The sequence below is a fragment of the Trifolium pratense genome, linkage group LG2 (assembly GCF_020283565.1).
Source record: "Trifolium pratense cultivar HEN17-A07 linkage group LG2, ARS_RC_1.1, whole genome shotgun sequence".
NCBI lineage: Eukaryota > Viridiplantae > Streptophyta > Magnoliopsida > Fabales > Fabaceae > Trifolium > Trifolium pratense.
This window is the reverse complement of record NC_060060.1, coordinates 58,520,019-58,546,620: the sequence shown is the minus strand read 5'-3', so window position 1 is coordinate 58,546,620 and position 26,602 is coordinate 58,520,019. Positions and strand designations below refer to the sequence as shown.

The following is a 26,602-nucleotide window of genomic DNA, read 5'->3' as shown; positions in this document are numbered from 1 at the left end:
TCACCGATAAATTCATGGTAGGGTTATTGCCAGAATAATCTTACATGATTTCAAGAGAGACTACCGCGAAATGGTAGTTTCTAACAAGATCACCGATTTAGGTGGTTTTTTTATACACCATGAATGTTATCAGTTAAAGTTATCTCATCCTCACTTATAATGTTACTCTTTAATGATGGAGCACTTGAGGTGGTGAAGTGAGATGTGAGATTGGTGGGATTATTGTTACTTGCGGCAGCGGCAACACAGTTAAAGTGAAAGGTAGGTTGGCTCATTTGCCGTTTGAACAGGCTGGAGCTCTATTGTGAACCACTGGGGACTGTTGTGTGCTGCCATGGTAGTTGCAGGTGTCCACTGTGGACCACTGATTGTCCCGCTATTTTATAGATATTTATTTAACAAACCGACTAACTAATGGAAACTCTAACTAATCATCATTATTCTTAACATTTTCTAATCTCAAATCTCAATTGTATGATTTTGTCTCTAGTTTCTCAATTGTATAATTTAGAATCTCCTGATTTTAATTGAGTCAATTTTGCCCCCTTTGTTTACCTCTCCTTTCTAATTTGGCCTATATAAAAATTGCAGGTAGGTCGTCGGTGGTAGTTATATTGTATAGTTATGACATCATGTAAAAATGGACGGAGGGATTAATAAGGAATCAAAGTAGTAATAAATCCATCTACAATTTTGCAAGATCTTATACTTTAGAGTTTAGAGGCAATTATTACGGAGTATTTTTATTTTTTTTTATAGAAGGACTTAAAAAACAGGACTTTATAAAAAAAACAGTGAGAAAATATTAAACAATAAAATAGGAAAACGATCTGCAATTGTACGAGGACTACTTAATAATAAAAGACAGAAACAAAAGACAGAAACAGACTTGTAGACGCTCTCAAATAGTTTGAATAAATTGTCAAGTTGGTTCATAAGTCAGACATTAATTTGAAGTCTTTTGGTGGGGTAAACTTGAGCTCACTCTCTCTTTATCTCTATCATCGATCACAACTGGTATCGTTATCCTATCTTTCTCATTTTTGCTTTTGCCTCAATTTTTCTTCTAAATTTCATTTCTTTTTCTTCAAATCAGAGTAAACATCTCTTGAGGGTAGTTATATAGTTGTGTAGTTATATAGTTTATGGATTATTGGTGTTTTTTTTTGGATATACATATTGTATTAGTAGTAATTTTATATATTGTTTGTTGTTTAACTGAATTATTGGGATGATAATGAATTTTTTATAGTAATGCTAAAAAATTTAGCCACACTAATAATTCATGGCTAGGTCCGCCCCTGGTTAATTACAAGTTAGTTAGGTTGTTGTACATTAATTTAATGATGTATAAGCACATCTTGTATCAGATTTATTTGTGTTTTCAATATGAATTTTTATTATGTGACTTATTTGAGCTTATGTAAGTTTATCTACGTGCATAACCACTTCTAGGCAATTTGAAAGATCTTATGAAAAATAACATATGACATGTTTATAAGTTATTTTTAAGTTTATTTCTGTAAGCACTAGAGGATAACTTATGAAAACAACTTATTTAAAAATTGTTTGATTTTATTTTATCTTTTATTATAGAAATAACTTAATGTTAAGTTTTTTATGGTAGAAGTGCTTATTCATGTTTTTTTTATCCAAACGAGGCCTAGGAATCTAAGAGTGTGTTTGAATGAGGGATTCTAGAAATCCAAGGGATTTTAAATACTAGGCAATTCAATTGATTCAATTGAATTTCCTTGATTTTCAAATTTCAGTATTTGGATAAAGTGTTGAAATTCCATGAATTCTAAAATTCTTTGTTTGGGTAATATAATCGAATTTCCTTCATTTAATTTTATTTATTTTAATAAAATTGACCTTAAACCCAAAAAATTGGCCGAAAAACCCAAAAATCGGTCGAAAAACCCAAAATCGGCGGAAAAAATCCAAAATCGGTCAAAAACCATAAATCGGCTGAAAAACCTAAAATCGACTATAAACCATAAAATCGGCCGAAAAACCTAAAATCAGTCAAAAATCATAAAATTAGTCGGAAAACCGAAAAAATCGGTCGAAAAACCCTAAAATCGACTGTAAACACAAAATCGGCTGAAAACCCTAAAATCGACTATAAACTCTAAAATCGGCCGAAAACCCAAAAAATCAATCGAAAAACCAAAAATCGACCCTAAACCTAAAAAATCGGGTGAAAAACCTAAAATCGGTCAAAACCCCAAAAATTGACTGTAAACCCAAAAATCGACTATAAATCCAAAAATTGACCGAAAAACAAAAAATCATCCGAAAAACTCAAAAATCGACTATAAACCCTAATATCAGCCGAAAAATGGGTTTATATTCTATTTTTGGGTTTTCGGTGGGTTTTAGGTTTTTCGGTCGATTTTGGGGTTTATAGCCGATTTCAGGATTTTGGGTGATTTTAGGTTTTCAGCCGAGTTTTTTGGGTTTAGGGACGATTTTATATTTTTCGGCCGATTTTTTTTGTTTTCAGCCGATTTTAGGGTTTATAGTCAATTTTAGGGTTTTTGGACGATTGTAAGTTTTTCGGTCGATTTTTTGAGTTTTCTGTCGATTTTAGGTTTTTCGGCTGATTTTAGGGTTTATAGTTGATTTTTGGAATTTTGGCCGATTTTAGGTTTTTCTGCCGATTTTTTGGGTTTTCGGTCGATTTTATCGTTTATAGTCGACTTTTGGGCTTTTGGCCGATTTTAGGGTTTTTTTGGCGATTTTTTGGATTTTCGGCCGATTTAGCGTTTATCGTCAATTTTAGATTTTTCGGCTAATTTTAGGTTTTATGATCAATTAGTAATTTTTATAAGTTTACAGAGAAGAAGGAATTTCAAATTCTTTGGTTTTAGGTGTCATTTTGAAATTCTCTAAATTTAACTTGAACAAAATACTTCATAAATTTCCATCATTTTGAAAATTCTTCAAATTTTCATCCAAACAATGAAATTGACCTCAAATCATTTGAATTCCCTCAAAAAATTACTTTACCTCTAAAAATTCCCCCATCCAAACACACTATAAGATATCTTTCCCGGTACTTTCCAACTAACAAAATGCAAATTCTAAGACTACAAGGTATGAAGTGCCGACACAAATGCATACACCACACATGATATTGACACAAAGCGCCGACACAAATGCATACACCACACATGATATTGACACAATTACATACATAAGTAATAATATGAGAAAATAGTATAATTGAATCTAACTATATGTGTTGGTTGGTGTTGCATTGTGCCGGATATCAGACACTGTTGGTGGTATTCTAGAGGTGGTATATATTATAAACTATATTGTTGCATAATTTAGAGTAGGATAGTATTTTTGGGGCTGAATATTCATGTATTTTTCTTATTTCAAATGCATCTCATACACATGAATATATATAGCATGAGTAGTGATGATTACAACTATCAAAAAGTCACCACTACTAGGTGCTTAATCAATGATTAAACACTCCACTAAGCACTAAGTGCTTCCACTAATAACAATGATAATTCACTCATGTAACTCTTCACTTACATTAGATAATTTCCACTACTTTATCATATTCCACTAACATAAAATCAAATCAGCACATTAACTAACATACTCCCCCTTAATGTGCTGCTCTTTAACTGCCATTGCTTCTCTAAGTTGCTGAAATCTTCCTCTTGGTAGTGCTTTAGTAAAGATGTCTGCAAGCTGCTCTTGTGAACTGCAGAAAATCAACTGCACATCTCCTTCTTCAATCACACTTCGAATGAAGTGATGCTTTATGTTAATGTGTCTGGTCCGGCTATGAAAAACAGGATTCTTTGCCATGGCAATAGCTGATTTGTTGTCACAATGAAGCTGGAGACTTCCCTCTTGCTTCTCTCCAATATCTTCCAATATTCTTCTCAACCAAAGTGATTGTTGTGTAGCCAAACCAGCTGCTAAATACTCAGCTTCAGCTGAAGATTGCGCCACAGTATCTTGCTTCTTCGAGCACCAAGAGATCACACCTGAACCAAGGTTGAATACATAACCTGAAGTGCTCTTCATATCATCAACACTTCCAGCCCAATCACTATCACAGTAGCCTTTAGCTTCAAATTTAGAATTCTTCTCAAATCTGATTCCATACTCCATGGTTCCCATGACATACCTTAGAACTCTTTTTGCTGCACCAAGATGTAAATGACTTGGTTTGCTCATGAATCTTGAGAGTAAACTAGCAGCAAACATTAAATCAGGCCTTGAAGCTGTAAGATAAAACAAGCTTCCAACCAAACTTCTATACATGCTTGCATCTATTAATCTTCCACCATCTTCCTTCTTTAATTTTTCATTCACCACTAAAGGAATATCAACAGGTTTGCAGCCATACATGCCAAACTTTTTCAAAATATTTTCAGCATACCTCTTTTGACAAATAAAAACTCCATACTCATCTTGGTAAACCTCAATGCCAAGAAAATGATGCAGCAAGCCAAGATCACTCATCTCATATTTTTTCATCATCTCTATTTTAAAATTTTCAACCATTTTCTTGTTGTTACCAGTATACATCAAATCATCAACATAAAGGGCAACAAGAAGGATATCATCTTTACCTTGATGTTTCACATACAAGGTAGGTTCACTTTGACTTCTTTGAAATCCTTGCTGAACGAAGTAGCTGTCAATTTCACTATACCACGCTCTAGGGGCTTGTTTCAACCCATAGAGTGCTTTCTTCAACCTGTAAACTTTTTTCTCTTGGCCTTTAGACACAAAGCCTTGAGGTTGCTGCACATACACCTCTTCCTTTAATTCTCCATTCAAGAAAGCTGACTTCACATCAAGTTGGTACAAATTCCAACCTTTTTGAGCTGCTAACGTAATGATTGTTCTTACAGTGTCCAATCGTGCAACCGGAGCAAAAGTCTCACTATAATCAATTCCAGGTTGTTGTGCATAGCCTTTGACTACTAATCTAGCCTTGGCTCTTTGGATTGAACCATCAGGATTATGTTTCAATTTGTACACCCACTTTACTCCAATAGCTTCTTTGTCATTTGGCTTTTCAACTAGCTGCCATGTTTTGTTCTTCTCAATTGCATCTATTTCTTCTTGCATCGCATTCCTCCAAACATCTTCTTTGATTGCTTCATCAAAATTTTCTGGTTCCACAACACAATAGTTGCACCTTGCATAAATATCACTCAAGTCTTTCAATTTTATTGGAGTTGAGCTCGGAGATGATGAACTTGAAATTGGTGAACTTGGACATGATGAAGAACTTGGTGTACATGGGGCTGGTTGCTCATTTTCAGCAGCTGAATTTTGTTGTAATAAAATTGCAGGGACTGTTTTCTCCTCCGTTTTGTCTTCTTCCCAATTCCAAGAAGCATTCTCATCAAATACAACATCCCGGCTAATGATCACTTTGTTTGTCTTCATGTTGTAAAGTCTATAGCCCTTTGACATGGAACTATAGCCAATAAAGACACATTTTTCACTTGTTTCTTCCAGCTTTGTCCTCTTTTGTTTAGGAATTTGAGCATAGCAAACACACCCAAAAACTTTAAGGTGGTTCACTGAAGGTGTTCTTCCACTCCAAGCTTCAAATGGAGTCTTATTCCATACAGCCTTTGTTGGACATCTATTCAGCAAATACACAGCAGTATTAACAGCCTCGGGCCAAAAGGTTTTAGGTAAACCTTTCTCAAACAGCATAGACTTCGCCATCTCCATCACGGTTTGATTCTTTCTTTCAGATACACCATTTTGCTGAGGTGTATAGCCAACGGTGAGATGTCTTTCAACACCTTCATCTTCACAAAATTTGTGAAATTCATTTGAGGTGTACTCCTTCCCCCTGTCACTTCTCAACACTTTTACAAACCTACCACTTTGTTTCTCAACAAAAGCTTTAAACTTCTTAAAAATTTCAAAAAATCAGATTTTTGTCTCATAAAATATACCCATGTCATGCGGGTAAAATCATCAATAAACAAGATAAAGTACCTATTTTTGGCATGAGACAAAGTATTCATAGGGCCACACACATCTGTGTGTACAAGTTCCAACACTTGTTTAGCTCTCCATGCTCCTCCCTTTGGAAATGGTTGGCGGTGGTGCTTGCCAAGCATACAGCCTTCACACACACCAGATTTTTCTTCAATTATTGGCAGCCCATACACCATCTTCTTTTGATAAAGCAACTTGAGACTATTGTAGTTCAAGTGCCCAAGTCTTTTGTGCCACAAACAAGAGTCATTATCTTCTCTAGCCATCATGCTGAAATTTTTCTCGTAATTAAGAGAAAGTGAAAAACTTCTATTGCTGGTCATTTTTACAACAGCAACATTTCTTCTCTTTGAATCAAAAATTCTGCACTCTAGATTCTCAAAATTTAGAGAATAGCCATGCTCCAAAAGCTGTCCAATGCTTAGCAAGTTCTCATCTAACTCCGGCACATAAAGAGTGTCATGAATGACTTTGCTTCCTTGCTTTGTTGTAACTCCAATGCTGCCTTTGCCTTTTACTTCAACATGTTCTCCATTGCCCAATTTAACTTTTGAGCCAAATGAAGAATCAATGTTGATAAAAGCTTCTTTCTTTCCGGTCATATGATTGCTACAACCGCTGTCCAAATACCACACATTTTTATCTTCTTGAAATGCCTTTTGACAAGCAAAGAATAAATTACCTTCATCATTTTCTCCTTCTGCAAATGAAGCATGCTGCTGATTGCCAAAACGACAATCTTTTTGAATGTGCCCGAATCTCTTGCAATTGTAACATTGTGATTTGCCCTTGTTCCAACAACCCTTCTCTGCATGAGTGTTACTTTTACAAATATTGCACCATTTATTTGATGCTCCTTCATGCCATCTTCCATCATTCGCACCTCTTCCTCTACCTCGTGAGTTTCTGCCTCTACCTCGGCCTCTTCCAAATCTGCCACATCTAGAAGACTCACCTCTATTTTGTGTTGGAGGCTTATTTTCACCATTGTTGGGCTGAATGTTGAGTTTAGATTGAAAGGCACTCTCAACTGATTTTTCAGAACGTCGTAACAACCTTTGCTCATAAGATCTCAAAGACCCCATCAACCCTTGAACTGACATAGTTGATAGGTCCTTAGTTTCTTCTATAACAGCCACCATAGGATCAAATTTTTCTGTCAAACTAATCAGAATTTTATCAACAATTCTGCGATCATCTATTGTATCTCCATGTGACTTCATTTGATTCACCAATTCAGAGAGTCTGTTGAAGTATTCATTCAAACTCTCATTCTCCTTCATTCTTTCATTTTCATAGTCTCTCTTAAGAGATTGAAGTTTCACAGTTCTCACCTTTGAGTCTCCTTCAAACTCTTGTTGTAGAATAGTCCATGCATCCTTTGATGTTTTTGCTCTCATAATCCTTGGGAAAATGGATAGAGAGACTCCTCTTTGAATCATCCCGAGAACTCCAGCATCTGTGATCTTCTTCTTCTTCAATTCTTCAAGTCGGGTGCTTGATTCTTCATCCTTTTCATTTGCTTTAGGTGCTGGTTCTTCATACCCCTTTTGGATGAACTCCAAGACATCCAAAGAGGTGAATAGAGTCTCCATTTTAACAGCCCAAAAATCATAATTCTCTCCTTCAAACAAAGGAACTTTTAACATTGCTATAAACTGCGGAAGGGTTGGTTGTGGAAGCCATATTTTTTGTTGTTTTTGCTGCAGCTGCAAGGATCTGCAGCTCTGATACCACTCTGTTGGTGGTATTCTAGAGGTGGTATATATTATAAACTATATTGTTGCATAATTTAGAGTAGGATAGTATTTTTGGGGCTGAATATTCATGTATTTTTCTTATTTCAAATGCATCTCATACACATGAATATATATAGCATGAGTAGTGATGGTTACAACTATCAAAGAGTCACCACTACTAGGTGCTTAATCAATGATTAAACACTCCACTAAGCACTAAGTGCTTCCACTAATAACAATGACAATTCACTCATGTAACTCTTCACTTACATTAGATAATTTCCACTACTTTATCATATTCCACTAACATAAAATCAAATCAGCACATTAACTAACAGACACGCCTTCAATATGAAGTGTCAGTGTTACATAACTAACAATTACCAACATAACCTCAAGGGTTTCTTCATCCAATTTTGATAATGTTGTTTCATGGTAGCATATATAGGATAAGAGGAGGATACAAACAATACATTGATGGAGCAAAAGGCAATTCCAGAAGTGATGCTAAACTCTGGCCACACAATGCCTATGTTTGCCTTTGGAACTACAGCACTGCTTCTCCCACCAAATGATGAACTCATTCCAATCATCATTGATGCCATCCAAGCTGGCTACCGCCATTTTGACACTGCAGCTATGTATGGTTCTGAGGAAGCCCTTGGCCTAGCTATAGTACAAGCACAAAACCAAGGTCTTATCAAGAACCGTGGCGATATTTTCATCACCACTAAGCTTTGGTGTACTGATGCACATCCTGACCTTGTCCTTCCTGCACTCAAAAACTCACTGCAGTAATTATATACTATTCATTTTTCTTCGTATGTTTTTCATCAACATTCGACTTTTTCTTATGGATCTATTTCAAATATATTGCTAGTATAATTATTATACCGTCAATCAATTATAATTATAACTGTCAGATCATTAAAAACATTTGTAACATTTGTGGACGAGGTTAATATTTTTAAACTGACACAGTATTAAAATTAGACTCATGTTTTATTACCTTACATTTTGTTAACTTGCTTTTTATCATTTTATAAGGAGGTTGGGACTTGAATATGTGGATCTTTACCTAATCCACTTTCCTGTGAGATTGAGACCAAATGAAGGGATTTTCCCCAAAGGAGAAGGTGTGCTTCCTTTTGACATGAAAGGGACCTGGGAAGCCATGGAAGAGTGCTCTAAATTAGGCTTAACCAAGTCTATTGGTGTCAGCAATTTCGGAGCAAAAAAGCTTTCTGAGCTTCTACAAAATGCTACTATTCCACCAGCTGTTAATCAGGTAAAAATCTTTCGAAATTATTTTCTGTCTCTAAATACAAGATTCGTTGAACAAAATCACGAAAATTACAAAATTCTGATAGCAGCATTAAATTTGTTAAGAATCAACATTATTTTTAGAAGTTTATCCTTCAAGAGAGAGACAAAGAGGGACATGAGTTTTTTCAAGAGGTCTTATATTTAGAGACAGTGGCAGTATGCGATAGTGAGTTTCATCAATTTGCAATAACAACGTCAAATTTGACAAGATTTTGTATTTTTACTCTAATGATGATGATATTGGAGATTTGTTCTTGAAAATTTTCAGGTTGAAATGAATGTAGCATGGCAGCAAGGAAATCTGAGAAAATTTTGCCAAAACAAAGGGATTCACATGAGTGCATGGTCTCCTTTGGGAGCTAATGGTGCTATATGGGGTAGTCTTGCCGTAATGGAAAGTCCAATCCTAAAGGACATTGCAATCACACCAGGCAAGAGTGTGCCACAGGTGAGTTTCTTAGATCATTCTTAAATAGTTTATCTAAACTGCTAAGGGTGGGATGGGTAGCTCAACTGCTGGAGTTTGAGGTTCAAGGTTCAAATTCTGGCAACGAGAAAAACTGTTGAGATCAAGAGGTTAATGAGATCCAGTAAAAATCAAATTTGGTTATTAATCTAGAAAACGTTAATGAGATCCAGTAAGAAAACGTTAATGTGTGTAAATATAGACTAGATACATCTACTATTATTAATCTAATTTTTTCTTATATTTAGGTCTGAATGTAGTATCATACAATGTGACTCTTTCTTAAAATTTGGATTAGGCCTAGTTCAACCCTTACAAAATCAGCTCTAAGATAAGTACTACGCTCACTTATAAACTCATGTTCAGGCTTTATATCACCTAATATGAGACTCCCAACACTCCTCAAGTCCTATACTAATTAATCTAATTTTTGTGTAGTTTTAACATTTTCATGTTTTGTCACATTATGACAACTATATAAAGAAGTCCAAGTTCTGACAAAAAAGGAAAAAAGTCCATGTCCTTGTGATATTGACTCTAATGTGGTTGGTATGGTATTGTAGATTGCATTGAGATGGGTGTTAGAGCAAGGTGTTACTCCAGTGGTGAAGAGCTTCAACAAGATAAGAATGAGAGAAAATCTTCACATATTTAATTGGGAGCTTAGTGCGGATGATTTGGCGAAGATTAAGCAAATTCCACAACGTCGAGCTGGCTTAGTAAGAGAATTTGTATCTGAAAATGGACCTTACAAAACCTTGGAAGATCTTTGGGATGGCGAGCTTTGATTTCCAACTACATTTTGTCTAAATTTCAAGTACTCTGAATTTGATTGAAATAACATTAGTATTGTGTTGTGTTACCACTTAATTTGATCACTATTTTTATAAATGGAAGATTTTTTTTCACTAATCATCATATATATATATATTCACGACACACAAACAAAAGGTGTAGATGGGCAACTAGCTGTGCTGTTAAACCTTAATGTGTAACAAAATTAACACAGCAGTAAAGGAATTAGGCGGGAAGAAAGAGGAAACAGAGATGACCACCACCAGTCATGAGGATAATCCCCACAGAAGCATCTGCGCCAAAGAAGAACCTACAACTCGATAAGAATCCCATTCTCATAACTTTAATGTTAATTAAGTAGTTTAAATTCTTATCTTCCAAGGCAAATTGTTATGCCAACCATAGTACCATTATTCTTCTGTTAGACTCAGTTATATATATCATGTTCCACAAATCCATCATTAATATATGAGATGTTTACCTCAACTTTATTAAATGTGTGAAGCAGGGACATATGAATGAAAATCCAAAGTTAATGCTACACCCAACCAAACCAAGGGAAGGCTAACACCCACTGGCATAGACAATAAAATTAAACTATGACCAGCGTCGGTAACGCGCATAGACAAGTTAGCAAAGCCACTAAACCCTGCACAGACAACGGAAACACACAAGTTAGCAAAGTCACTGTCTGATGTAACGTGCACATCAACGCGATAGACCCCCCCGACTAGCCATTGAGGTGAGGCGCAGTCCAATCGTCCATGGAATCTGCCTCAAACCAATCAACGCTTGGAGGCAGGAATGGGGGGCACCTTTGGCTGGGTAGCCTCCCAGGATATCCAATCAATCATCCTCCAATCCGGGAACAACTTCAACAAACGTAACACTCCTCTACTAAAGAGTGAAGCACAAAACGTTCTGAGTAACCTGAAAAGAGACAACAAGGTATCATAGCAAATACTTTCGAATATCATGCATATAAATTTCAAGAAAGAAAATCGCAAAAGGATAGTTTCTAACATAGATCGCTGTTTTAGGTGATTTTTTTACACCGTGAATGTTAGCAGTTAAAGTTATCTCATCCTCACTTATAATGTTACTCTTTAATGATGGAGCACTTGAGGTGGTGAAGTGAGATGTGAGATTGGTGGGATTATTGTTACTTGCGCGGCAGTGGCAGCACGGTTAAAGGGGAAGGCAGGTTGGCTCATTTGCAGTTTGAAGAGGCATGGAGAATCATTTAATGTGGTGTATCATGGCTCACCTAATTTGGAGTTGAGATAGTCACGTAGGTTGCTTCCCACTACTAGATAAAGAGTCAGGCGCTGGCTAGCATTTCATGAATAAATAAAAAAGGAGTCCTTGAGCTTTGGATTCTCTCCATCATACTTTTCACATTTTTCTTAACATTGTTGCGAACAGTATAGTGCTTATGGGTCCATATAATAAGAAAGGGAAGAAACAGTTCATACTTCTTCAATGCAATTAGATAGAAGTGAGACCGTTGATATAGATGCTGGGAATCCAATTGGATTGTACGATCCTGGCTGTCCATATTGATTCACAGATGATATGAAATCTTTGTAGACAGCGAAAGGTCCATTGAAAACAGAAGCTTCAATAACCCAAGCATTGATGGAAGAACCGAATTTGGACACAATAATTTCAGATAGTTTCTGTAAATCTGATAGCTTCTCAATTACTGGATTACCAGTCCTTTCAACTCGATCACCACAGAAAAAGATGGCATTTGCTATAGGCACCTGTAATAGATCAGAAGAATCTCGTGTAAATATTGCTTGGTAACTAAGTCAATTACGGTAACTATGCTTTCTAGATATAAGTAATTCAAATAGCTTATACTCAATCCACAACATGGATAAATACTCAAAGCTCCAAATCCCACTAATCAAATCAAGTTTTTGATAAATACGAGACATTTTAAAGTGAAATGAAATTGTTATGCAGACAGTAAGCTTTGGAATTCAATTTCAAGGAACAAAAGCTTACACTCAAATTTTTGGTTTCAGAAGAATGGCAAAGAGATGCACCAACTCTATGAAATGTGCCGCTGTTAGAATGTAGCGGTACTCTCAAAACTCCACTCCAACGCTCCATTTTAAAATCTACAGAGAACTTTTGGTGTCAAACATATCGAATGTTGAAAGTTGAGTGTATTGCTATTGCATGAGGGGGCATCAAATGTCCAATATAGACCACAATTGATGTCAATCACGAATTACAGAAAATAGATGTATGTCCAAATTTCACTAGACTACTGTGGTATAGCGCCACAATATTAGACAATACTTAGTAGAAAATAACGTATTGTAGAATAATAGTGATTTGTTCAAATTCTTCTATGCTATAGTGATATAGCACTGCTGCTATACCCTCTATTTGACAACTCTTAGTACTAAATAACGTGTCAAAGAGCAATATCAATTTGTTCAAACTTCGCTACGTTACAATGATATAGCTTAGATAGCTGTTATTTGACCACACTTAGTACTAAATAACGTACTGCATAAAAGTATCGATTTGTTCAAATTCTACTGCACTACATTAACTGATACAGTGCTTCTATTTTACAATACTTGGTACTAAATAGCTTATTGTAAACCAACAAACAGTTAGAACTACATGCGTAGTTAGAAACAGACGTAGCCTAACAGACATTTTTCGGATTAGACATGTTTTGACATTTTTCGGATTAAACAACTATTTTTGCATTGTTTACATTGTTTGTCATTAAGTTTTATCTTTCAAAATATTGGTACCAAACAGGGTCTTAGAACAAAACACCTTTTGCCCAATTAGTAAGGTTATTTTGTTTTAATCAAGCAGAAGATTGAATGTTGTTGAGTTATCAAGAATTAGAATGAGTAACTGAGCATGCATCAATGGAAATATGTGGAATGAAAATAAAAAAATTACCATAGCAAACAAAGTTTATCTTTCAGCAGAGAGCATATATATCAGTTTCTTTTGAAAGTTCTTGAAAAAATTATGTTTAATTTATCTAATAAATTGAAACTCAAACAATTATTATGAAGAAAAAAATATATAAAATAGGAAAATTGATACATCCACTCATGAAATCAAAACATAAGAAACTGAGATAAGAATCATATACCTCTTGATATGACTTTTCATTTTCAAAAGATTGCATGAAGCCGCATCTGAATCAACCTTCCCTCCAAGAACAGTTCCATGAGGTTTTGGTTTCCAAATCACCGTTGAACATTGGGAGTTAACCACCTTATTAGCATGCTGAATCTGAACACTCCTATGCTCAAGCAACAAAAGGTTTGGTATTTATTAAGCAGAAGATTGAATCTTATTGAATGATCAAGAATAATAAAAATGGGTAAGGTTCTACCTTTTTTCAGTTAGTAAATTCAAGACTTACATTAATAATTATCAACACAAATCTAGTGCTATCTGACTGATGCTTAATTATGCCAACACCCACTGAATGTTATCAGATACAACCTCATTATGGTTTCCTCCATTGATCACATTGCAAGCATCCTTATATCTCATAGGTTGTCTGCATAATGTCATACATAACAGATAGATATTATAAGAAATAGTTTATACTCCAAAGAGTTGGTTTCTTTGTACTTTGTTCTTGAGAATTCCTTTGAAACCTTTATCAGTAGGCTAATCAAACACAAGGAAGTACTTCCTTTTGCATTTGAAAAATCACTTCATGTTGTAGTTGGAAAATTGCATCTAGGGACTAGGGTCATCAAAGCACAATAGATATTACTCATGCCTTATATTATGAATCAAATTTTATATTAAAATTGCATTTAATGCAACAACTAGCTTTCACAATATAGCATCATCCAACATTTTTGGGCCACCAAGACAATCCCTTAAAAAAATCATGGAACAAATTATATCCATCATATCGTCGAATTTGGAGTTAGCAATTACCACAATTAGGGTCATCAAAAGACAATAGAGGTCCACGATTTGAATAAAATTTCATATTAAAAAAATTTTCCTTTGAAAGCCACCATCCAACTTTTCCATTATGAATAAAGAATTCATAATGCATTTTTCTCAAAGGTCATTGAGGCATCCATCCCTTACAAAACTTATGAAACATTTGGCACAAGGGTCATTATGTTCATAATGCAAAATCACTTGTAATTGCAGTTGCATAATTGAATTTAGGGACTAAGGGTCATCAAAGCAGACTATATACCCATTCATGCAAAATTCATCATAATTTTTTTAATAGAAAAGCGCACACCGATAGAGAAAATTGCTTGAGTAGCAATTAAGGCAACAACTAGCTTTCACATCAGAACACATTTTGAACAATTAAGTTCTTTTTATTTTTCTCATCAGAAGATTGAATTTTCTTAAATGATCAAGAACCAGAAAATTGGGTAAAGTTGTACCTCTTTTTCAAGCAGAAGATTGAATGTTCTTGACAAAATGAAAAAAATGAAAAAATGGGTTTCTCAACATATATGATTCATGAATGCAAATATATTGAAATGAATGTTCCAAAATTTACCGGACCAAACGAATAAGTTAATCTTTCAAAAATTGGTGTCAAACAAACAAAAGGGTCACGGGACAAAAAGAACGCCTTTGCTCAATTAAGGTTCTTTTGTTTTGTTTTTATGAAGCAGAAGATTGAATGTTGTTCATAATGCAATCACTTTTAATTGTAGTTGCAGAATCAAATTTTAGGGACTAAGAGTCGTCAAAGCTGAATATATACCCATTCATGCATTATGAATAAAAATTCATAATTTTTTTTAATAGAAAAGCGGACACCGATAGTGATAATTGATTGAGTAGCAATTAAGGCAACAACTAGATTTCACATTCAGGGACTAGGGTCATTGAGGCATCTATGATCCATCCGTTACAAAATTTATATAACAAAGTATATATATTCATCAATTCCAATGGTCAAATAGGCAACAACTAGATTTCACATTCAGGGACTAGGGTCATTGATGCATCTATGATCCATTCATTACAAAATTTATATAACAAAGTATATATATTGTCAAATAGGCAACAACTAGATTTCACATTCAGGGACTAGGGTCATTGGGGCATCTATGATCCATCTGTTACAAAATTTACATAACAAAGTATATTCATCGATGACGGTCAAATTTAGGGTTACTAGGGCAATATACTCCACCCCTTTTCATATAAGGAAAAAACAGATTCCTTCGCACAATGAAAATTTAGGGTTAAATGAAACCCACCATTGTTCCCAACAAGTATCAATTATAAAATAAATAGGGCAAATATGTTAGAATGAAAATTCCAAACACGAGTGAAACGAAACTCCTTTATCGTGACAAACAAAAAAAAAACTGTCTTTTAAGGTTTTTTTGGGACAGAACAGAACACCTTTTACACAATTAAAGTTCGTTTGTTTTTCTCAAGCAGAAGATTTAATTTTCTTGAATGATAAAAAATGAGAAAAAAATGGGTAAAGTTGTACCTTTTTTCAAGCAGAAAACTGAATGTTGTTTGTTGATGTTGCAAATAATAAAGATGATTGAGCGAACCACTGAACATCCACACATAGATGTTTTTGTTTCATTCGATTCTTGAAGAACAAAGAATGGATGTGTCGCTCGCACTCCACAATGTGTTCGTTTTTGTTTCATTCGTTTCTTGAATTGAAGAAAGAAAGAAAGAAAGGATGGGTTTTTATATTAGTTTCATTTTCACATATTCAATCCCTTTGCTTAATGGGCCGTTTGATATTTTTTTTTTAAATTGTTTTTTTTTCCACCAATGCTGTTTTTTTTTTAAAAAATTCTTATAGTTAAATTTTTTTTTTTTCCTTATAATTAACAAATTTTATTTTGTGTCTATAAAACCGGATCGGACAAAGGGTGCGGAAATAGCAATAATTAAATGAATAGGCTTATGTTAAGTTCCTATTATTAAGTTAATTATGTGTATTTTTAAATAATTATTTTGGAGTTTTTTTTTTTTGACTTTCACCATCAGTTGAATCTGGTTCGGAGGTCAGTTCTAGCATCAAATGGTTCCAGCCTCCTCCCGATCGCAGTTGCGGGAGATCGAACTGTGGTCCTCCCTACCAAGTTGGGCGCCAATCACCACTGAACCAACTAGCGATTGGTATTTTGGAGATATTTTTATAACATTGTAAAACGTTTTTCGAAAAAAACGAAACTCAATTTATTTTTATGTCGAGATTTTTGTTACATTTATCTTTATCTTTTGAAATTTTAAAATTCATATATAATTCTTCACATTTTAAAAAATTCATATCTTTTGAAAGCTATTTTGCTTTATGCGCAACGCACTCTTTCTTAGCCAATTTTTTTTAAGGTTTTTAGCGGACCAATTATTTATGTCTATTTCTTTTTTGGATTTTGGTCTACTCCTCCATAAAGTACCTGGAATCTTTTTTGAAACATAGACTAGAATCTCATTTTTATTCTATTTTTTTCTTAAACCGTACATATATAAAATAAAAGTCGTTTTTACTTTTTACATTTTTTTTACTTATAGCATTTTGCTTTTTACATTCTTTTTCCCTTTAAAATGTTTGTTCACTATTGTAATTTTTAACAATGTTTTGGGAAGTCTATAAAAAACAGTTGCTCATGTAAGTATATGTGTATCTTTAACACTAATATTTTCTAACTTTAATTATTTTTTAATTTCTTTAATCCTATTGTGATATATGACTTTTTTTTTATTTGACTTGAGAGAAGAGAATAGAAGACTTCTATTCTCACTTTTGTTGTATCCTTACTTATGAAAAATGATTGGTCGTATAAATATTGCCGTCTTTTTGGTTCGGGTAGCTAGGAGAATGTTCCTCTAAAGGCTAATATAAAAATAAAAATTCATGTGAATTCTTATCGTATTGTCTTTTATATATATATGACTTAGGAGAAGAGGATAAACGCTTCTATTTTCACTTTTGTTACATCCTTACTTATGAAAAATGGTAGCTCATTTAAGTATATTTTGTCATCTTTTTAAGTGATTTTAAGATTATTTTATACAAACTTTTGAATATATTATTTTGAGAGATTCATATAAAGATAATGTGAAGTATTTTCATTTTTATTGTGAGCCGCAATTTTATATCTATTTTACTTTAGTAGTTTTCTTTTATTTGGAAATTGGTTTTTAACACTTTAGTTTATCATTTCTTTATGAAGGAATTTTAATGATTTGGTGGATAAGCCGGTGCACATGCCATGTAAAGAAAGGTAAAATTATTTATAAAATTGTTACTATTGTATTTTCCACGTTATAATATAAAACAACGCATCACACTCGTGCATCGCACGGGTAAGGGTCTAGTATAGTACTAGTAGTGAATAATAATATAAGAATTTTTTTTTTTACTCAAAACAAACCCAATTAAACAACAATTTAATATAAACAAGTCGCACTAACAATATAAATTCTACGGCTTACTAATATATAAATTATTTTGTCTTCAAAAAATATATATAAATTATTTAATTATTAAATCTAATCTCATGCTCTCTCAGCATTTCAACATAGACAAGGTACATAATGTTCCCATTTAATTTATTGATGAATGAAATATAAAGAAGGTATTCTTGATCAATTTCATATCTTTTCAATCCCAAAGTTCTTCAGCAGTTTTGTAAGGTCCATTTTCTGAGATAAAACGTTCTCCTTTAAAAGCACGATATTGTGGTATTTGCTTAATCTTCTCCAAATCAATCTCATTTAACTTCCAATCGAAGATTTCAAGATTTGCTTTCATTCTCTCCTTGTTGAAGCTCTTCACAATTGGAGTCGAACCATGCTCTATTAACCATCTCAACGCAATCTGTAATATAATAGTAGTAGAGTAAGTATATGAGGGTGTTTTTACAAGATTTTTCTTAAAAGGTCACGTGGTCAAATAAATTGCATTTCATCACACTCATAAAAATTATTATATCATTTAATAATTTAAAAAATAAATGTTATTTTAATTATATTTTTAAATATTTATTTTATTTTTTATGAGTGTGATCAAATTAGTCACGTGACCATCTAAGAATATATATCGTTTTTACATTTAGCTCCACTCTCTCTCCAAATATTATAGTGCAATAAAACTCTCAGGTGATTTTGTTTTTTTGTTTACAAAAAATTTAGGGTGAGAATATGGTGTTCCAATCCAAGATCGAAGATCTTAGAGTTCAAAGAGTATTTACAAAGTAATCATTAGCTCCACCAAATACACTAGTGGCCACTAGAGCTAGAATTCAGAAACTTTCAAGAATTGTTTTTTTATTTCTAAAAATAACATTTTCACATGATTTGACTCTACTAAAGTGAATGATTTAATCTAAATGTATAGTTTGATCATTTTATCACACTTGTTCTAAATTTGATTAGTAAGAAAATGGCTTAATTAGTAAGATGGTCCCTTAAAGATATTTTTGGTTTTACATTGGTCCCTTAAAGAAAAAAAGGACCGAATAGGTCCCTTAAAGAAAAAAAAGTCTGAATAGGTCCCTTAAAGATATCTCCGTTAATCAGTTTGGTCCTCGACAAAATGGATGGAAAGAACCAAACTGATTAACGGAAATGTCTTTAAGGGACCTATTCGAACCTTTTTTTCTTTAAGGGACTTATTCGAACATTTTTTTCTTTAAGGGACCAATATAAAACCAAAAATATCTTTAAGAGACTATTTTACTAATTAAGCATAAGAAAATTTACCTGTGCCACAGTCTTTCCTGATGCAATTGCAATATCTTTTAGTATTGGATTGTCCATAACAGCAAGTGAACCCCACACAGCTCCATTAGCTCCCAAAGGGGACCATGCACTCACATGAATCCCTTTCTCTTTGCAGAATTTTTTCAGATTTTCTTGATGCCATGCTGCATTCATTTCCACCTGGCAAGGAAATTATGCATATTACTATTAGATTATTGTTTTTTAGAAATTATGCATAACAATTTTTTTGTCATAGCTCTTTGAATTTTGATGAAAGGGGTTTTATTAATTCGGATTTCGATCATGAAGTACAAAACTATGTATAGATGTTAATGTGACAACCAAATTTTGCAACTACTTGTAGTTTTGACTATGTACAATTCAGATAAAGACATTGCTTAGGTATTCTTTTCTTTAATTCTATTTTATGCTTGGAACTTTTAGGATCATTTTATGATTAAATAAAAGGTATCTCTATGCATACATATCTCTCAAAATAATTGAGACTTATTTAAAGAGTTTATAATATAAATGCATTTTACCTGGACAAGAGCAGGAGAAATAGATGCATATTCTAGAATTTTGTGAATTCATATTTCCTTCATATTCATACCTGCATCTGCATGGTGCATCCACTAACCTTAGCAAGGTGAATTTTAATCTTTGTTCTCATAACCTTCTAAGTCCTTCAAAATCCTACAACACCACAAATATTTATTTATTAATAAAGGTAAAAGAAGTAAATATTGAAAAAGAAGGGATGTACCAAATTTAGGAAGAAAAATTAATTAAAGAGGCTACTCTTACCTGCAAGACATGTTCCTTAATTAGATGATTCAAAAGAAAAAAAAAATATTTGAACACAAAGATGAGAAGGGTAAATATTCATGTGGGAGTGTGAATGGTTTTTTTCCCTACATATAATACAAATATATATTACTATATACTATTGAAATACTATTGAATGACAATACAAGTGTTTGATTCAAATAATGATAGAAGTATTGTAATTTGTAAATACAAGTGTGTTATAGATAGTGAAAGTGGAAGACTAGTGTTTGATTAAAATAAATGATTGTATAGTGGTGTGTGAGTTTGATTCCCAATGTCGAGAGGGGTGAAAAAAATAAGCTAAATATACACTTTGTTTGGTTAGAAAGATAGGGGAAAGAAGGATAATAAACAGAAAGAAAGGGTGAATAAATTCAGTTGTTTAAACAAAGGGATGACAATGTTATTTGAACAATGTTTTTAGCCAACTTTGGATTAACTTTTTTTTTCTTTTTTTTTATTGGACAAAAATAATAGAAAGAAAAAAAAAGGAGAGAATAAAAATATAATGTGGGTATGACAGAGAAATTTGTCCAAAAAAGTTGTTCCAATAATATTTCTTTTAATTTATAATATTAGAATTGTGTCTGTGTGAGAACTTTACCATTTCTCATGCATGACAATTTGAACTCTTTTCAGAAAGTTCATAGTCTATTTGATTGTTAAGCATGTTTTCTCATATTTGATCATTTTGTTTGGGACAACTTTGAGGGTTGCCCGTACCACAGTAAAATCTCGAAGCTCCGGTCCCACAAGTGGGACAATTCCAGTCAAGTCTACACATCAAATTTCCCTCTTACCCATCCACATCCATACACTAGAACAGAGTGTAGATCTCATTTCTTATTGGATCAATCAAAAATTTTACCGGCACCTCTTTCTTCATAGAAATTTTCGCACGCATAAATTAAAATTATAAAAATAACACATCCCTAACTGAATCATACTAGAATTTGAAGCCCGAAAATTCTCACACATTAATTATTAAAAATATATCTGTTTATTGTCCCTTTTAGATCATTTATTTTTAAAACATGCACAATATTTTTCATTCAAAAATATAAAATTACAAACCCAAATATTATTAGATTGTGTTCTATTTTATATGTTATATATACATATCTATCTATATATATAATTCCTAGATAGTTCTCCTACTATCCATCTTAACCCTAATCCACATCATCCACTTACATCCAATTAAATCACACAATAATGCCACATCACTTCCTTATATTATATCATTCTCATCTCTATTTTTTTTTATATTATATCAATCTCATAATAAATAATAAAGAATTATGCTTCTCCAATTATCCAAAAATTGATGTAACAAGATGTTACAATTTTCTACATTATTATTGAATTATACCTCTCAAATTATCCAAAAATTGATGTCACAAGATGTTACACTTTTCTACATTATTATAACATTCCTTAGTGACAATGAAGATGAGCATAGTTAGATTCTCTTTCAACATTTATCCCATTTAAATGTCAACCGTTTTCATAGAAACAACAAAGAGTTTATAATTTAGTCACACAAAAAAATACGAAGAGTGTATACATTATTGACTTAATTACATTATAATTGTAGAGAAGAGTGAAGGTTATGCAAAAAGTTAGGTTATGAGATTGAAATATATAACCATTATCATTATCATATTTCATTCAATTTTGATGGTCCCTACTCATTCTCTATACATATAGGTATATATAATTAGTATAACAGTTACTTCTTTATCCATGCATACATTTCTATTGAGTTTAGTTTTTAGTTAAAAAAAATCACTCTTTCAAACCATAGCAGCTCCTATCTACCCTCATGTGTTTGCTATAGTAGCTAGAAAAACAAATCTAAAGTTGAAAGTTCGAATTGTTCATGTGTGGAATGTAACAAACAAATACAAACCAAACTGAGGTTACGTCTATGAATATGTTGTTTGTTGATGAAAAGGTGATGTACTATCTTGATATACTTCTCACATTTTCACAAAATCTCTATTGATATTTTTTTTTTATTATTGACTTTTTCCCTTTTTTTACTTTGATCATCCAGTGTGATAAGATTCTTGCTACTTTGGGAAAAAGTTTGGTTTCAAAGATAAAAAAATTGGTTGAAGAAGGATCAACATATAAAGTTGAAAATATATTGGTTGAAGGAAGTGATAAGTACATCACTTTTATTAATATTATTATTATTATTATTATTATTATTATTATTATTATTATTATTATTATTTTCATTTTCACAACACTTATTGTTACAATTTATACGAATAATTTTTCAACATTATAATATAAAATACCACATAACACCTGTGCATCGCACGGGTGTGGGACTAGTATATATAATTCCTAAATAGTTATCCTAATGTTTATGTAAACCCTAATTCACTTAAACCAATCAAATGTTTTCATTTAGCCATGTCATCCAATACATCCAATTAAATCACTTTATCATGCCACATCACTTCCTATTTCTCTCTAAAACTCAATTTATTAGTTAATTTAATTCTTGCTCCTCTTCCAATGCCCACCAATCAATATGTATCCGTTTTATTTTTCTTTTCATATGCAACATTTACTTTGAAGAAATTATATGCCTAATAATATATTCACCATTTATATGCATTATCTTTTCATATGCTCTTTTCAAGTTTTTTTCCCCTTAAATGTGCATATCCATTACCCCCTATATATATATTACCTTCATTCATGCAACTTTATGCTTCTCTTCATTTCCAAATTATGTGTTGTTACCATTGTTTTGTAATATTTCCTTTTTGCAAATGGGTGACCATCATTCTTCTTCTTCTTAATTTTTGTTTTAATCTCTTTCTTTTAGTGGTTTTGGTATTTTTGTGATGATTACATCCAATTTTTTTTTCAAAACTAAATACTTCGCATTAATCTGTGTCATTTCTTTGTTCATATGATTCATCCTCTTTTACGAATTAGTAGGTCTTTTGTGTGGAGTAATTCAAATTAGCATTCCTATGGTAATTTCAAACCAACATAAATCTATTATCTATGTATCATTTAAATGTGTCATTTTAATTTTCATTTTTTTGTCAATTAACTGATCTTCTATACTAACTTCCAAATAATCCAAGGTGTGATTCAGATGATTGGTCCTATTGTTGTTCCGTTAGCCGATGATTTAATGCAAACACAAAGAATGACTATTGAGAAGTTGTTCGAATCCCCTATTTATAGATTTATAAAACTAGATGCTCTAATTAATTATAAATTTGATATTTTTATTTGTGGACTAATTAAGCGAAAACACTTCAACCATGCTATGATTGGAGTTTGAATCTCGGATTCTCTATTTTATTATTTTAAAAATATTTATTGTTTCAATTTCTCCGATTATAATATAAAACAACGCATCACATCCGTGCATCGCACAGGTAAGGGTCTAGTATAGTACTAGTAGTGAATAATAATATAAGAATTTTCTTTTACTCAAAACAAACCCAATTAAACAACAATTTAATATAAACAAGTCGCACTAACAATATAAATTCTACGGCTTACTAATATATAAATTATTTTGTCTTCAAAATTATTAAATCTAATCTCATGCTCTCTCAGCATTTCAAAATAGACAAGGTACATAATGTTCCCATTTAATTTATTGATGAATGAAATATAAAGAAGGTATTCTTGATCAATTTCATATCTTTTCAATCCCAAAGTTCTTCAGCAGTTTTGTAAGGTTCATTTTCTGAGATAAAACGTTCTCCTTTAAAAGCACGATATTGTGGTATTTGCTTAATCTTCTCCAAATCAATATCATTTAACTTCCAATCGAAGATTTCAAGATTTGCTTTCATTCTCTCCTTGTTGAAGCTCTTCACAATTGGAGTCGAACCTTGCTCTATTAACCATCTCAACGCAATCTGTAATATAATAGTAGTAGAGTAAGTATATGAGGGTGTTTTTACAAGATTTTTCTTAAAAGGTCACGTGGTCAAATAAATTGCATTTGATCACACTCATAAAAATTATTATATCCTTTAATAATTTAAAAAGTAAATGTTATTTTAATTATATTTTAAATATTTATTTTACTTTTGATGATTGTGATCAAACTGGTCACGTGACCATCTAAGAATATTATAGTACAATAAAACTTGTTTTAATTCAAGACTTGTTTTTTTATTACCAAAAATAACATTTCCACATGATTTGACTCTACTAAAGTGAATGATTTAATCTAAATGTATAGTTTGATCATTTTATCACACTTGTTCTGAATTTGATTAGTAAGAAAATTTACCTGTGCCACAGTCTTTCCTGATGCAATTGCAATGTCTTTTAGTATTGGATTGTCCATAACAGCAAGTGAACCCCACACAGCTCCATTAGCTCCCAAAGGGGACCATGCACTAACATGAATCCCTTTCTCTTTGCAGAATTTTTTCAGATTTTCTTGATGCCATGCTGCATTCATTTCCACCTGGCATGGAAATTATGCATATTACTATTAGATTATTGGCAGAACATTAATGATGTCTTTAGAAATTAATTGTTTTTTATTCTAAATGGTGATGATATATTCCCTTAATAGTATAATCTTAGCATAAAATATAAGAATTTTTTTGTCATAGCTCTTTGAATTTTGATGAAAGGGGTTTTATTAATTCGGACTTCAATCATCAAGTACAAAACTACATATAGATATTAACGTGACAACCAAATTTTCCAACTACGTGTAGTTTTGATTATATACAATTCAGATAAAGACATCGCTTAGGCGTTCTTTTCTTTAATTCTATTTTATGCTTGGAATTTTTAGGATCATTTTATGATTAAATAAAAGGTATCTCTATGCATACATATCTCTCAAAATAGTTGAGACTTATTTAAAGAGTTGACAACCGTCAAAATATGTACTTTCGATATACACCAAGTGCAAATAGATTTCGCAACAATACAATTAAGGCAAATTATATCCATAGATCCTTAGAAAAAAATATCCATAGATCCTTAAAAATTTAAATTTACATTTATAATATAAATGCATCTTACCTGGACAAGAGCAGGAGGAATAGATGCATATTCTAGAATTTCGGAAATTTTTTTCACACCAAAGTTGCTGAGACCAATAGACTTAGCCAAGCCCAAATTAGCACACTTTTCCATATCTTCCCATGTCCCTTTCATATCAATTGGAAGAATGTCTCCATGGTTGTAGTTGGTCCCTTTAACCCCTTGTCTCAACCTCACTGGAAAATGAATTAGGTATAAATCCACATATTCTAAGCCCAACCTCCTTATAGAATAAAAAAAAAATCAAATTAGACAATCCTATCCAACACATGCAAAAAAAAAAAAAAACGTTACAACATAATGTTGAGAAATTTGGCAACATGATCTTAAAGAAAAGAAATGTTCGATTTATGGAATTGTCTGTTTAGAAAGTAATTCAATCTTAAAAAAAATCAATTTCAACTCGAAAATTAGTCCTTTCACGGACCTAAAATGTCTAAGCAATGGAGATACCTTGACCAAATAACGGGGAGTTAAATAAGTAAAAAAAGGAAAAAAAAAATTAATTAAATGAGTGAGAGTAATTAATTTACTTCAATGAATTTTTTAGTGCTGGGAGAACAAGGCCAGGGTGAGCCTCAGTACACCATAATTTAGTAGTGATAAAAATTTCACTACGATTTTTAATAAGACCTTGCTCTAATGCTTGTGCTATGGCTTGACCTAGAGGTTCCTCTGAACCATAATAAGCAGCAGTATCAAAATGCCTATAGCCAATTTTAATGGCATTGATAAATGCTGGAATGAGTTCATGATGTGGTGGTAAGGGTACAGTTCCTGTGCCAAATCCTATCATTGGCATTTTGTGACCTGAATTTAGAACAATTTCTGGAATTGATTTTGATTCCATTGCTTCTATGGTTGTAAAGAGATGGAGATTATTGAATTTATTTATAATATGATATGGTTAATGTAAAGTGTACCTTTGTGATTTTTAAGGGCTAATGAGGTACATTGAATTTTTATTTTTTTTACAAGAGTACATTGCATACATTTTTTTTATTTTTTATTTTTGAAATAGTACATTGAATACATTGACTACTCCCGTTCTTCCCTATAATAAATTGTGTAAGATTTGTACAAAACACTTCTTCAAAAAAAAAATTTGCACAAAACATAATTGTTTAAGATTTTTACCATAAACAAAAATTATCACTAAAAATGAATAATATATTTGACCAAAAATATGAGATTGACAATTATATATGAGAATGATAAGAATGAATATGAGCCATCTGACACCAGGAGGGATCCGTTGACTCCGGGAGTAAGTCTCTATTGACTTACTCCGCTTAATAACTCGATATCGGCATTATATTTCTTTAATTCAACCGTTGAATTCAAAGATCTCATTGAGTAGATCAACTCCACAAATTTTTATAAAAATTCAAAACCGTTTAATACTTTTTCTGATAACTTCAATTGAACGTACGACAAACTTTTAAAAAAAAACCGTTGAATTTCAATAGTCTGAATACATAACTACATTTTTTGAATTTTTATAAAAATTTGTGGAGTTGATCTACTCAATAAGATCTTTGAATTCAACGGTTTGATTGAAGAAATATAATGCCGATATCGAGTTATTAAGTTCAATGGAGACTTATTCCTGGAGTCAACGAATCCTTCCTCGTATATATAT

At 32.4% G+C, this 26,602-nt stretch overlaps 2 protein-coding genes and 2 long non-coding RNA genes across 6 annotated transcripts; 2 read left to right on the top strand and 2 right to left on the bottom strand.

The window, feature by feature from the left end:
- The first annotated feature begins 866 nt into the window (after positions 1-866).
- LOC123905306 (methylecgonone reductase-like) lies at positions 867-10,452 on the top strand. 2 transcript variants are annotated; one of them, XM_045954916.1, is made up of 5 exons: positions 867-1,017; positions 8,188-8,542; positions 8,796-9,036; positions 9,343-9,522; positions 10,104-10,452. In XM_045954916.1, the coding sequence occupies exons 2-5, from the start codon at positions 8,226-8,228 to the stop codon at positions 10,326-10,328; spliced, it is 963 nt and encodes a 320-aa protein (XP_045810872.1). In that variant the 5' UTR covers positions 867-1,017; positions 8,188-8,225; the 3' UTR covers positions 10,329-10,452. The 2 variants fall into 2 exon arrangements, with proteins under 2 accessions (XP_045810872.1, XP_045810873.1); XM_045954917.1 differs by having other exon boundaries at positions 878-1,017; positions 8,197-8,542.
- LOC123905310 lies at positions 8,387-16,010 on the bottom strand. Of its 2 annotated transcripts, XR_006808358.1 has the most exons (5): positions 15,830-16,010; positions 13,751-13,891; positions 13,475-13,627; positions 10,817-11,265; positions 8,387-8,520 (listed from the first exon to the last, which is right to left on the bottom strand). It is a non-coding gene; the product is annotated as an uncharacterized LOC123905310 (long non-coding RNA). The 2 variants fall into 2 exon arrangements; XR_006808359.1 differs by lacking the exons at positions 8,387-8,520; positions 10,817-11,265 and adding an exon at positions 11,970-12,101.
- On the top strand, positions 11,146-11,630 carry LOC123905313. The gene is made up of 2 exons (XR_006808365.1): positions 11,146-11,283; positions 11,376-11,630. It is a non-coding gene; the product is annotated as an uncharacterized LOC123905313 (long non-coding RNA).
- A 1,912-nt stretch (positions 16,011-17,922) lies between the features above and the next one.
- Positions 17,923-25,810, bottom strand: LOC123905308 (methylecgonone reductase-like). The gene is made up of 4 exons (XM_045954919.1): positions 25,494-25,810; positions 24,940-25,183; positions 24,188-24,367; positions 17,923-18,184 (listed from the first exon to the last, which is right to left on the bottom strand). Exons 1-4 carry the CDS (start codon positions 25,808-25,810, stop codon positions 17,969-17,971), a joined length of 957 nt encoding a protein of 318 aa, XP_045810875.1. The 3' UTR covers positions 17,923-17,968.
- Between the last annotated feature and the right edge of the window lie 792 nt (positions 25,811-26,602).